Here is a 13,695-nt window from a genome sequence, read left to right on the forward strand (position 1 = left end):
TTTCCACATATAGTTCTTTCATTATCCTATTTTTTTATGAATTTTCTTTTCTTTTCATAAGAAACCAATCCAAAATGCAGAGAATGTTTAATGTTTGGTTCTTAGAAGAAGAATTCCCAATAGCTGAGATAATGCAGTTCTCTAAAATTATAAACAAATCCATGTGACTCCCATATGAATAAAACTAGTTTTTCTTTGAGTTTATGGATTAAGAAATAAATATTCTACTTCTAATCACTGTATTTTAACCTAAATGTTCCAAGGATTCTCAGACTTTAAAATATTGTACCGGTTATCTGATTTCACTCTTACGACGGTTGTAGCATCTTCATGGTTACATAACCAAAATTCAGACACTTAGCATCTGGCATGTATTTATGATAATTGCACTGTCCTGCAATGATTCATAACTGCATTAATCACTTAACAACTGCAGTGATTTGCAAAAATGTCATAAAATAGGGCAAAACAGCACAACTGCTTTGTTTAGCAATGGAAATTTTGGGCTCAGTTTTGGTTGTGACTCAATTGTCCTCACCTACAATTTGAGAATCCCTGAATGCAAACTTCTAGGGCAAGGTGGGATCTGATTTCCTCTTAGCAATCTGAACTGGAAATATAGAACAAAACTTTCAAGTTCCTGTAATATTTATTAGTAATATTTAGTATTATTTATTAAAAGGGGTGTTATAGTTGCAGCAGAAGAATTCCAATAAGTATCAACTAAAAAACCTGCATTTATACAATTTAATATGGCAAAATCTGTTCTGCCTTCTCATAATATGGCTTAGGGCCTGGGTATCTACGAGACCACCTTCTTCCACCGGCCAATTCGCTCCCACAGAGAGGGTCTCCTCAGGGTGCCGTCGGTCAAATAATGTTGACTGGCGGCCCCCAGGGGGAGAGCCTTCTCGGTGGGGGCACCCGCCCTCTGGAACGAGCTACCCCCAGGGTTACGACTGATCCCGGACCTCCGTACTTTCCGCCAGGCCCTGAAGACTTTTCTATTTCAGCAAGCCAGGCTGGCTTAAAATTTTTAACTGGTCAATTTTATGGGTAAGGGGTTTTAAATTGGGGAAGCCAAATTAATTTAATAATGTTTTAAATTATTTTAATTTTCATATTGTATGTATTTTAATTTTGGCTGTTCACCTCCCTGAGTCCTTCGGGAGAAGGGCGGTATAAAAATTTAATAAATAAATAAATAAATAAATATGTTTTCAATTCAGAGGACAGGAAGGTTGTCTCTTCTGTTGAAAGGGTCAAAATACTTCTATTATCAGTGTGGGAATAACTTCTCATAGGCGAAACACATGATCTGTAATCCATACCACACTGGGCTGTGTAAAAAATAAGCCTGGTAGCATCACAGTTTTCTAATGTAGTGTGATGGTTAATATTTTGGAAACTCAAGTACATCTTCAGACTTTGTCTGAAGTCTGTTGGGTGGCTTTGGGTAAATTACTGTCCTTTTTCTGAACTCTCATAGAGAGGTTATGGAGAAAAATCAAACAAGGAAGTACTCCACCTTGAACTTTTGACAGAAATGATGGATAAAATCTAAACAAACAACAGTCTACAAGCGATCTATGCTACAATGGCTTCTTGTTGCACGATTTTAAGAGATTTTAATCATTAAGTTTCAAGAACTATTAATACTTCTAAAATGCCAGCGAGGCACCCCGAGATTAAATGCTGAAATTAAAATATGTCATTTCCATTCTTAAATATATTTATTATATATTTATTCAGGTGCCCTTTTTCATTCAGCCAGTAAATGCTGACATCACACAGCAACATTCCTGTGTGCCTTCATGAGTGGCTTTCACATAGAGAACAGGAGATGCTTTAAAGAATGGAGTTGGCTTGCAGCTTGCTATTTAATGAAGAGGTTTATCATCAACTGGGTGAATTTCAGAAAGCAGAATTTGCTTTGGAATGGCTGAGGTTTTTGGAAAAACTTTTACCAGCAACTAATCAGGTAAAAATGATACAACTAGAACAGAAGATATTTTTGTTTCCTGTGGTCTTCCTTTTCTTCCTAGGAGTGGGTATCATTTAGGGAGCTGACTAGCGACTGGAAATGGAAATTGAATACTATTTTGAGCCAGGCTTCACTTGAATGAGTCTGAACCCAACTGAAAGTGGTCTGAAGCTTTTCAGATAGTTCAGAGTTTGAATGTTAACCATGTATTCTATATTTCCAGGCTGATATAAAAGAAAAACAGAACAAACTTGTTGAGCAACTGATATTTTTATTAACCAATTCACCAGGACCTCCTGCTAGACAACTCATTGCCAAGAACCTTGCTATATTGTATAGCATAGGAGATGTTTTTTCTGTTCACCAAACAATTGACAAATGCAATGAGCTTATTCTCAGTAAAGATGATTCACCAAGCTATCTACCTACTAAACTGTAAGTTTAAAAGTCCACCATGGTCATAATAAAATATTATTTTTTTCCTCATAGAACCTATAGAGTCTTAAATAAAAATAACAAAATTGCATACAATGTGAGTGTGAGTTTTGAAAATTAGAATAGGACTGCATCCAATTTTTTGTTGGCCTGGTAACAGAGCCATAGTTCCCTATGTTTTCCCATGCACTGCCCATTTGCACAACACAAAGGCAATTTCTTTCTTTTTAGCTCCTGTTCTTTTTATTTGTATTCTTGTCCAGGACTGAGTCTATAGTTGGATGATGGGAACAGAATAATCAAAACAATTTAGTTTAGAAAAAGAGACTGTGGTGAAAACACAGCAATTGGAGGAATGCCTAGAAATGTTGGATTGGCATTTATATGTTGAAGTGGATAACCAGACGGGCATTTAAACACAGGCACTCAAGAATTACAGTCAAATAAACAGCTCCAATCTGGCACCAATAATGCTCCATCCTTTCGCAAGTGAGCCACTAGCAGATAGAAGTTCCTAGCATAAAAATATAGCCTTTACATTGGCCTACAATATTCTTGAGATTAAGTTATAGCTAGAGTTTATGAGTATTGCGTAAGATTTTTCAAAGGAATAGGAAGTATACATGACCTAAAAATAGGCTTTAACAGTTGAACAACATTTAACCACAAGTAAATGCAAGTTCCAGGATATAACATCATTGATTCTTCAGTAATGGGTGTTCCTTTTCTGGATACAGATGGAAGAAATGCTTTAATTTTAATAATGTTTATATGTTTGAAACGCAATCTCATTCTTTAAAAAGGGCATAAAATTTGTTGTAAACAACAGTTCATATATGGAATTTCTCTTAATATAAACATTTTTGCAAATGCTTTCTTCTAACATATGCCCATTGCATTATCTTTTATAAATTTATACTAAAGAAAATAATTGCTCCCTCATATCAGTTATTTTATGAAAGACTAGTTACATTGGGTGGTTCCTATTTACTTGCTTCAAGTTGAGGAAACAATTCAGATAAGCTGAGAGAGAGGATAATAGATTAAGACATATTGGTTGCTCCTGTTTCATCTTGCAACTTGAGTGTGTCTGTTCATAGCATGTAGTTCCCAGTTGTTGACATGTGGACAATAATAGAAATGCAAGGTATCTTTAGATTAGAAATTGTAGCTTCAATAAAATATGAATATACTTGGAAAAATTTGAATTTTGCTTGAGCTTGTGGCATACTGTCCAAAATATGGCAGAACTTCATTGAATTATGTGAGTATTATTACGAGTGATAGCCTGATTGGTTCCTCTGTATTATTAAAAAAGCATCATGTGAAGGTTAAATTGGCCAAAGGCATGATAAGGAATGGAAGTTATAAACTCATCTGGTTATGACCATGGCGTATGATAAATTATGACTTTGAATGTAGATGGTGTAGACGGTAATGAGCATGAATGAAAGAATGAAAGAAAAAGCAGATAAACAGAAATGTAATGTCTGATCTTGAATAGATGAGTTGACGAGTACATGGATGTGAAACTGTAAGTTTCATTACGAATAAGTGAGTTTGATGAAAATAAATGTTGCCTGAAGATGGGTAAAAGGGACTAAACAAGGAGCCTCCAACAGAGTCAATAGAACTTTAAATAAAAATATGAAATACTTTGGAATGTAACTGAAATGGGATATGTATGTATGTATGTATGTATGTATGTATGTTATTTATTTATTTATGCTAGAAACCATATTAGAGACATTTGCATGGGAATGTTGAATATCAAAGAATGGAAGTACTTGTGTCTGACAGTTAGGAGAATGCTATTATTCCTCCTCTATATAAAAGGAAAGATATTCTGTAGGAATTTCTTAGAAGTGCAGAAGAGCATGTTGATTTTTAATCAATCTCAGAAAATGACAGAAAAGCAGATTCAAATAAAAACAAAATAAAGGAATCTCTTACCACAGTTCATCAGGTGCAGGGTAGTGCCAGCCAAAAATAAATCAATAAAAGATTGTTCAAAAGATTGCACCACAAGGCTAGTTGTTCAACCTCCCGTCTGTATACAGATTCATCCCTAACCCTAACAAACTACACTTCTTTGCAAACTGTATAGTCTACTTGGAGGAAATCGTGGTTTACAGTATAGCATCCTGCAATCATTTGACCACGATTTACAATATTGTTGTCAAAAACTAACATTTGCTTCTGGTTTCTAGCAAAAACTACTCATAACAAACAATGGGTTCACTTAGCAACTCTGGTGTTGGCTTAGCAACTATCACAAAAAAATTGTTAAAATGGGTGGGTCACATGATGACCTGCTTTATGACCATCACATAATTACCAGGCTCAATTATGGTTGTAAATCGAGGACTACTTGTAAGTAATAAATTCAGTTGCAAAGGCAAATCCAAGATGTTTCTTTGTACCAGGTCGTGAATCAGTTTAGTTTAGTTTTTTTTTAAAGTGATACTGAAATGTATATCTTAAACCTACCTTATACAGTTGGTTGTGTTTCAGTTTTGTTGTGCAGAATTACCAGTCAACATACTGCTGGAGATGGCAACCTAATACCTAGAAACTATAGGTTAAGAAAATTTTCTTAAATAATTTAATATTTAAAAGCTTTTTATTTATTAATAGCTATTGATTATTAAGAATTTCATCTGTTTATAATAAAATGCAGTATAGCATAATATTAATAACGTTACCTGACTACATTTTTTTCTTTTCTGTTTTAAAAGCGCTGCAGTGGTTTGTTTGGGCTATTTATACAAAAAACTGGGAAGAATTTTGGGCAACAGCTTTGTGAATACTGTGGGAAATATTCTCAAAGCAATGAAGAATGCAGAGGTAAATGAGCAGGTGTTCAAAGTTGAAATAAAATATTGATTTAAAGTCTAGTGAAGAAAACAATTTTAATGAAGGTCTAATGCATATGGGATTTTGACATTTGATGATGATATGCCAGATAGAAATTACATTTCTGCAGAACTTCTTTGAATCATAAATAGGCTAATTGCAAAGTATGATTAGTCTTTGTTAAGACTTTTCTTCTCTTTTTAATCTTTATCGAAACTAACATTAAAAATGAACATTTGATTTAATTTTTTTCTTCCATTCCCTCTGCTTCCTGTTTTTATTCTTACTGATATTTTATATTTTTATTGAGATGTGTCTATTGGGAATCTTTAGTATTGGTTTGTTTTATTTATAGTAATCATGTTAAAGATGATGGCATAGACTTTTTGGCTGAACAATATGATGAAAATGCTTTAAGTGAAATAATTGGCTTGCCTAAAACTGATGAGTATTGTTATTTTAAGTAGTCACACTTGGAGCTTCATTAATGCAGAAGTGGTCTACAAGTGTCTCTTTGTACTCTTTGTAAAATGAACTCAGTTAGGTTTTCAATAACTCAGTAATAAAGAGCTGAAACTTGTTAGAGACAATCAGCTTCCAGTACTGTGCCATGACTTTTCTGCCATGAATTTAACAGTGGGACCTTTGGCAAAATTTTTGACCTAATTCACCTAACATGATTATGATGTTACTAAAGTTTTGTTTGCTGAAGAGTAGCAAAATAAAAATGCAAAAATAGAAAACAAACCTGGTACCTTTGTCCTATAATAAGATGATTTTTTTTTGGTCTTGTCAGTCTCAAGGACGATATGAGATCATGCTAAGTTTGCAGAACATACTGAAAGGGTTGGGAGCTGTTGCTGTTCCTTGTCACAGAGATATCTACAAAGCTGCTCGTACATGTTTGACAGATAGATCAATGGCAGTTCGTTGTGCTGCTGCAAAGGTAAAATATTATTCTTTTTTTTTTTAATTAATCTTCTTGTATACCATTTCATAAGTTACACAAAGAATAAAACAGCATCCATTGCAATCACTGTTTTGTATTACCAGAAAGATTTTGGCATATATAAGTATGGAATATAACATACTTTTGTTAGGATTTTTCCCTCACAGATAAATTCAGTATATTAATTTATGTCTATTAAAATGGTATACATTTTGCCATCTGACTTTATGTCTCTATAAAGATTCACTGACAACAGCAGTGTGTATCCTTATTACAGAAAGACAGTTTGATGTAATGATTAAGGGACCAGGCTAGAAACGAGGACACTGTGAATGCTAGTTTCACTTTAGACACAAAGCCAGCTGGATGACCTTGGTTCAGTCAATCTCTCTAAGCCAGGGGTCTCCAACCTTGGCAACTTTAAGACTTGTGGACTTCAACTCTCATAATTGGGAGTTCTGGCAGTTGAAGTCCACAAGTCTTAAAGTTACCAAGGTTGAAGTCCCCTGCTCTAAGCTCTAGGAAAAAAAGCAGTGGCAAACTACTTCTGAAATCTTGCCAAGAAAATTGCAGGGACTAATTCAGGGAGTCACCAGAAGTCAACAATAACTTGGAGGCACTGCCCCCCCCTCAAAAAAAATGAGTTTACAAGTCACATCAACGAACTTTGTTTACCCATATACATTTTTCTTAGGGTATTGAATTTGTGTCATTTGAAGTAAATATTCCCCTATTTGGCAATTAACATTGGCATTTTAGCTCTGTAAGTGTTTTATTTTTTTTGTTCCTAAATGGATCTCATGGTCATTGGGGAATAGTTATTCAGTACAACCAGCAATATATGATCCTTTCTAGAATGACATAAACAAAGTTTGAGCAAGGTACCAGTGTATATTTAAAGCCTCTCCCCCTCCAATGGAAGAATGATTGAAATATTTTATTTCCTTCTTCAAAAGAGCTGAACATTTGTAAAGTTTAATTGTCTTAGGTTTATATGCTTTTCTTTCCTCTTATATCCTTATATCTATAATTAACAATGCATAAATATTTTTATATTAGTCTAGGTTTGAGATTTTTTTAGATTTTTTTTTAATCCTGCCTTCATTATTTTTTTATAAATAACTCAATAACTCAACATAACATATGCATATGTGCATAATGCTTCTTTCTCCTCCTATTTTCCCACAACAACCCTGTGAGGTGAATTGTGCTGAGAAAGAGTGAGGCCCAAGAGAGGTGTGTGTGTGTGTGTGTGTGTGTGTGTGTACATATGTGTGTGTGTGTGTGTATCTGTAAAAATAAATAAAAAGTCCCACTAATGAGTTTTCCCCCCAGATAAATTGATACTATTCAAAGTCCTAATAATAATGTCTACATTCTAGAACAAAGTTTTCCTTTCTTCTTGGTTGATCTTATGTGTGTCTGGGTCAGGTTTAGGAAACCCTGGATCAGATGAATTTATGTTATACGTTTTATTTTCCTGCCTGACATTGCTGGATACAACCCATTTTTTTAGGTATTTTTTAAGCTACACAATATTTGTGCACAGATTATTTCATTTGTTTATTTTGCTTGTCTTCCTTCTCTCCCCGCCCTGCCTTTTTTTTAAATATAGTGTCTTCTTGAACTTCAGATTGAAGCAACTTTTATGTGGAGTACAGACATAGATAGTGTAGTAACTCTATGTTTTAAATCCTTTGAAGGATCCAACTATGAAGTGCGAATGGCCGTTTCTAAGCTTTTAGGCTATGTAATGATTAGTGCTGTAACATCAAAACAAGCCACAGGTGAGTTGATTTATTTTTTCATCCTTATTTTGGCTCAGGAAATTGTAAGCACTACCGGTAATAAAGACCCTTCAGAATCTGTCACTGAAGGATTTTAACATATGACAATAGCTAATATATTAATATGTTAACATAATAACATATCAACTAGCATACATGCACACACACATACATATACAAAGACACATATATACACACATGTATATGAATATTTTGCCTAAACTATGTCAGACCATTATTGTATTTAAGAAAATATATGGTCATTAGTGTGTGCTATATCAGAATAAAAATAGTGACCGAAAATATTTCCAATTTCTGTAGTGGTAAAGTGGGGAAAAATTAAAGGGGGAACAAGTCAACTAAATGGCAATTAAACTTAAAAGTACCCAGATCAAAGGGGAAATAGCATATGAGGAAACACTGTAAATAGTAATTACTTAAATTATCTAGAGGTAGATGTTGAAATGTCCATCCAGTACTTTAGTTGCCTCGATTCAGCTCAATTTGAATCTTAACAATCTGCAGTACAGAAGTGACTCCCAAAGTCTCATTGATGTACCTCTATGGATTATTTGATGTGTCCAATCTCCATTTTGACGACAATGAAAATATTTCATAACGTTGAAAGAATTAGACTTACCAATTTAATTGCTATTAATAATAGCAAATTTACTCTAGCCTTTCTTTTTCTCTCTCATAAAGAAAAGGTAGTCTACTTAAATAATTACAGTATTTTCAATATATTATGTAATTTAATGAGAATAAAGCTAACATGGCTTCATTTGGATAACATGATGTAAACTAGTTGTATTAAATTGCATGCATGGTTACGCTGATATGACATGGTTATTTTATTAATGATATTTCTCAATTTAGAGTAATATTTGACCATTGCCAAAGCATTGCCCTACATCAATGTTTTGGACTATTGACCCATTTAATTTCCTGTTTCCATGACAGCTTAATCTCTAATGTTGTTTGTCAAACACGTTGTTCTAGACAGTAAACCAGACCTCTCAACTCTTGCCTGTAACCATGACTTGATTTAGCTTAACTAACCAGTATGTAGACTGAGTTCAGACTGTTTTATAGATAAATATGAAGTACAAGAATGGTTGCAAACCAGAATCTCCCTGCAGCAACCTTTCTGTTGCTCATATCTTATTTTCACTTAGTCCAATGTGATTTAGTTTCATATGATAGTTGTCTTTTAAAACAGAAAAGATAAGGATCTTGCTGGTTATGGAAAGACTTTTCCATAAAATGACATGTAGTTTGGCACAGATTTGAATATTTTATCTATGATTGTTTCTTTAGTTGTTTGCTTGCCATATTTAGAGGCTGTTCAATTGTTCAACAACTCTGGTTGGCTTCACAAACTAAAAGCACAATACAAATCATCCTTGGTTAACAACATTATTCAGCAACCTTTCAGCCCTACAATAGAAGATGAAAGTAAATGAAAGACTATGGTGTGTATATATGGGGGTATGATTGTATGTATTTTTTTTTATTGAAAAAGCATCTGCTAGACAACATGCTCACAAAATCTCATTTACGGAAGCTTTGGAACTGCTAGGGACAGGTTTTCTCCGTGGAAGTTCTGGATTTCTACGAACCAGTGGTGATATTTTGAAAGGAACCAGCTCAGTCAGCAGGGATGTCAGAGTTGGAGTTACTCAGGTTTGAGTTATATTATTATATATAATTAAATTATACTTAATTTAATTTAGTTATACTAAATTATATTAAAATATGTTGTGTTTTAACTTTTTAAAAATTTGTATGAATAATTTGTTACTGTACTATATACTAGTTCCTAGATTTTTCCCTGCTATTTTCCTCCCCAAAAACTAAGCTGCGTCTTATACTTTGGTGTGTCTTATACTCCGAAAAATACAGTATATTTATTTTATTTATTTAGTAAACAAATTTTTATGGCTGCCCAGATCACACATAGGTGGCTGAGTGCTTACAAATATGAAAGATCAATATCAAACTATTTGTTTTTAGTAAGTAGGACAGTATTTTATAAGCTCACTATACTGAGATTGCTTTTATTGATTGGCATGTAATCTTTCAAGCTGATCACTGCCTTTATGTTCTGGTTTCCATTGTTGTAAAACCAATTTAGAATATAGGAGACTATTTCAATAATTTCTAAGAAGTCATTCAGATTTGTTGGGGTAAGAATGGCAGTTTTAACTGAATTGTTCTTGAAATTCAATCTTACCTAAATATAAATTTATATATAAAATTCTACTGATATCATTGTTCTTATTTTTCACTGAAATATTAAATTTGCAGTTAATCTTAACTTGGTATTTATTGGTATTTTGATTGAGAGAAGGAATTTTTCAGCATTCGGCTTAATTTGATGAAGTTTATTTTTCAAATGACTACTGCCAAATCTTTTCACTCTGATTCACTTAAAGAAGCTATAAATGTAAATAAATACATTAAATAAATACATTAAAATGGTTTAATGTTTTTGTAATGTGTGACATATTATTTGTAAATTGAAATTGATTTTAATATTTTTTTTTATCAATTGTTTTCCAGGCATATGTGGTATTTATTTCCACATTAGGAGGAGAATGGCTTGAAAGAAATTTTTGTGCTTTGCTTTCCCACATTCTCGATCTGGTCTCTCAGTCTCACCCTAAGGCTATTCAGACACAAATGGACAGTATTTGTAGCCGCCGTTGTATTTCATTTATTCTCCGAGCTACAGTAGGAGGCCTTCTCGGGGAAAAAGCTCGAATTGCAACTGCCAAGGAGATTTGTCAAGCCATCTGGAAACTGAACAAAGTTATGGGTATGGGACTAACGAGATTATTTGCTAACCCTCCCTCCGTCACCGTCCGTTCCAGTAATGCTTTAATTATTTCCTAATCTAGTCATACACTAATTTAATCTCACACACAAACCAAATCTCACTGTGGCTTTTTAAAATCATTTTTAAACTTAAAATGTTGTGAATTTTTCCCATGATTCAGGTTTAGATAAATGTGTGGAAAGTAGATATAGTAGCTGACTATACGCTTGACAGCACAATTTTATATTACACCCCACTAACATGTATATCTGATGATGGAATCACAAGCACAACATTCTCACTAATTGCAAGCTTTCCTGTTCCATTTAGCAAGGCACGCTGAAATAAATGATCCCATTCATCTTACCCAGTTTGGAAGGTTTGCTGAAATCTAGATGATGTAACCAGGAAAGTTTGCTGAATCTGAGCAGACTGCGTCTAGGTTTTCTTTAATGTAGCTTATTCAGGCAGCATAAGAAGGTCAAAAAAGATCAATTAATGGAAACTGCTCATTATTGCAGCCAGATTCTAGAATCACGATTCTGTAGTGGCTATTGTTAGACAGCTATTAGTACCCTGATCATAAAGCTTAGCTTTTTAAAAGGTAACTTGTTGCCGTCTTATTTATTATCTTAATCAATTTTGCAGATGGTAGAGGGAAATTACAATTATTATGCAATAACTTATCTAGTCCAAAGTGTAGCTTCATTTTACTTTTAATATGTGTCAGCTCCCCTATCCCTGGCTTTTATTTGTTTCTTTTATTAACATAACATTTTCTGTTGTCAGATGCTGCAGTGAGTAACTGTAATGTCGAAACCCATATTGGTACAACAGAGGTTATAGCAAACCAGCATATGTTAATATGTGCTCTAGAAGAGCTTGGAAACCTCATACATGGCTTAGGTACTACTGCTGCACCTGTTCTGCAAGATTCTAGTACAGGTAATACTCTCATAGAGTCTTAAACTATAGGATAAATAACACAAAAATGAGTTGTGGTACCACAAATTGCTTCAGGATGTATTCTACAGAAAGAGAGTGTTCAGAGAGTTCCAGTAGTCTTTCTTTTAATGAATTAAAATATTGTGTATAGATTCTGAATCATCACAGATCATTATAGGGAATCTATTGCGAACATGTTGTCGGGATCAGTTCTTAGTTTAGCGATGAGAGGGAAGATTGAATTTTTATATCATTTTGAGATTTCAGAGTGTTTCACAGAGCTATATAAGGACTCTGTCACAATGAGACAGCAGTTAGCCTAACTTGGATAATTTTATTAAAAAGCCAAGAATGTCGCACCCGGTTAGTAATGGGAGACAAGCAAGAAATCCCAGACTAGGTGGATTAAGAAGTTGAATAATCCCGTGAGAGAAAGCTTTAATAAACCATTTTTTTATAATCTTGCCAAGAAAACAATATAAATGTCTCTGGTAATTACCAAGAAATGGCTCAAATAAAAGGAGGCTTTACAAACAAAGCCACAGTTCTATATGATCCTAATTCATTTACTGCACAATTCTTGGGAACAGTTTTAAAGAGATGTTTGTATAAAATTGCAGTTTTGCTGCTGAAGTGGGATTTATCTTCCTTTTTGCAACACATGCCACAAATACACTCTAAGGCTGATGAGGAGCTAGTCAGGGACAAGAATCTGCCTAGCTCTTCTTGGCAGGCCTGTCACTTGTCACTGCCCCCAAGTGTCCCCACTTGGGACCCTTGGGGGCAGTGGTCACCTGGTTTGCACTGAGTAGCTTCTTCTTTTTTTTTATCAGTCTCCCAGAAAATTCAGACAATTCTGCAAGTCTTTTTATTTTAGCTTACAGTGGACATATAAGGGCAAAAAAGTGGAAGCTCTGTTGATTTACTGTCCCAGTAAGCATTCTCATATGTGTTTTAATCTTGTAATATGTTCGATTTTCCAGGAGTCCTGGATGCAGTAATCTCCATCATCCTTCATCCCTGCATTTCAGTTCAGCTAGCAGCAGCATGGTGCTTACGATGTATTGCTGTAGCATTACCCTGCTATCTCTCTCCACTTCTGGATAGCTGTATTGAGCGCCTGACAGCAATGAAATCCTCCCCAGAAGCAGTGACTGGGTATAGTTTTGCCATTGCTGCTTTGTTAGGAGCTGTCAGAGAATGTCCTTTAGGAATTCCTCACGGCAAAGGGAAGGTAATTATTAGAACAGTTTGTCTGGTATTCATTGCAGTGTCAAATTCTACAGGGAAAACCTGTCCATGATAAAGGTTCTGTATTCAGAAACGTGTAACATTTCACAGACTGTAGCTCAATAGGTTCAGTTTAACAAATTGTGCTTCACAGCGTGCATCAACCAGTCATAAATATTTTAATAATGAAATTCTTATTGCTGTTTAGTTATTCCATCTGTCTGTTAGACATGTGCAAACATTTGCAAGAGGTGATTTGTAGAACGTGTCAGAGTGAAATAACCCTCTCGGGGGCCCCGCGCCCATTTTGCCTGGCAGAGTGCTCCAGGAGGCTGTCCAGTCCAAAAACGGGGCATGGGGGGGGCTCACGCAGCCCCCCTTCTCCCGTGCCCTGTTTTGGCTGCCAGAGGCACTGCAGCCCAGTCCTTTGCTATTTCCAGGCCAGCCCCATGGGCCAGATTTAAGCACTCTTGAGTTTGACACCCCTGGTCTAGTTCATAAAAAGCTATGCCACGCAACATATTATCATCTTCAGTGTCATGCTCAAAAGGAATAGCTTATTCCATGTAGTTACATGAGAAAGTTAATTTGTGGGTCATGACATTTTTTTTAAAATTTGATTTATATGCCGCCCTTCTCCAGAGACTCAGGGCGGCTTACAATGCGTTAAGCAATAGCCTTCATACTTTTG

The 13,695-nt window shown here is 34.8% G+C and overlaps 1 protein-coding gene across 8 annotated transcripts in view; it reads left to right on the forward strand.

Annotated features, from left to right (window-relative positions):
* The window catches only part of HEATR5A (HEAT repeat containing 5A), a 65,870-nt gene that overhangs the window by 5,409 nt on the left and 46,766 nt on the right, over positions 1-13,695 (forward strand). For 6 of the 8 annotated variants that reach the window (XM_087874986.1, XM_087875005.1, XM_087875012.1 and 3 more), the window contains 9 exons: positions 1,753-1,981; positions 2,208-2,419; positions 5,158-5,266; positions 6,072-6,221; positions 7,840-8,011; positions 9,534-9,694; positions 10,574-10,829; positions 11,619-11,774; positions 12,758-13,008. In XM_087874986.1, the coding sequence (XP_087731112.1) occupies positions 1,856-1,981; positions 2,208-2,419; positions 5,158-5,266; positions 6,072-6,221; positions 7,840-8,011; positions 9,534-9,694; positions 10,574-10,829; positions 11,619-11,774; positions 12,758-13,008 (1,593 nt within the window). In that variant the 5' untranslated portion in view covers positions 1,753-1,855. The remainder of the gene's footprint in view (positions 1-1,752; positions 1,982-2,207; positions 2,420-5,157; positions 5,267-6,071; positions 6,222-7,839; positions 8,012-9,533; positions 9,695-10,573; positions 10,830-11,618; positions 11,775-12,757; positions 13,009-13,695) is intronic. The other 2 variants (XM_087875019.1, XM_087875018.1) reach the window with 1 other exon arrangement.

Source organism: Pantherophis guttatus, chromosome 1, assembly GCF_059756535.1.
Source record: "Pantherophis guttatus breed Tessera chromosome 1, ASM5975653v1, whole genome shotgun sequence".
NCBI classification, from domain to species: domain Eukaryota; kingdom Metazoa; phylum Chordata; class Lepidosauria; order Squamata; family Colubridae; genus Pantherophis; species Pantherophis guttatus.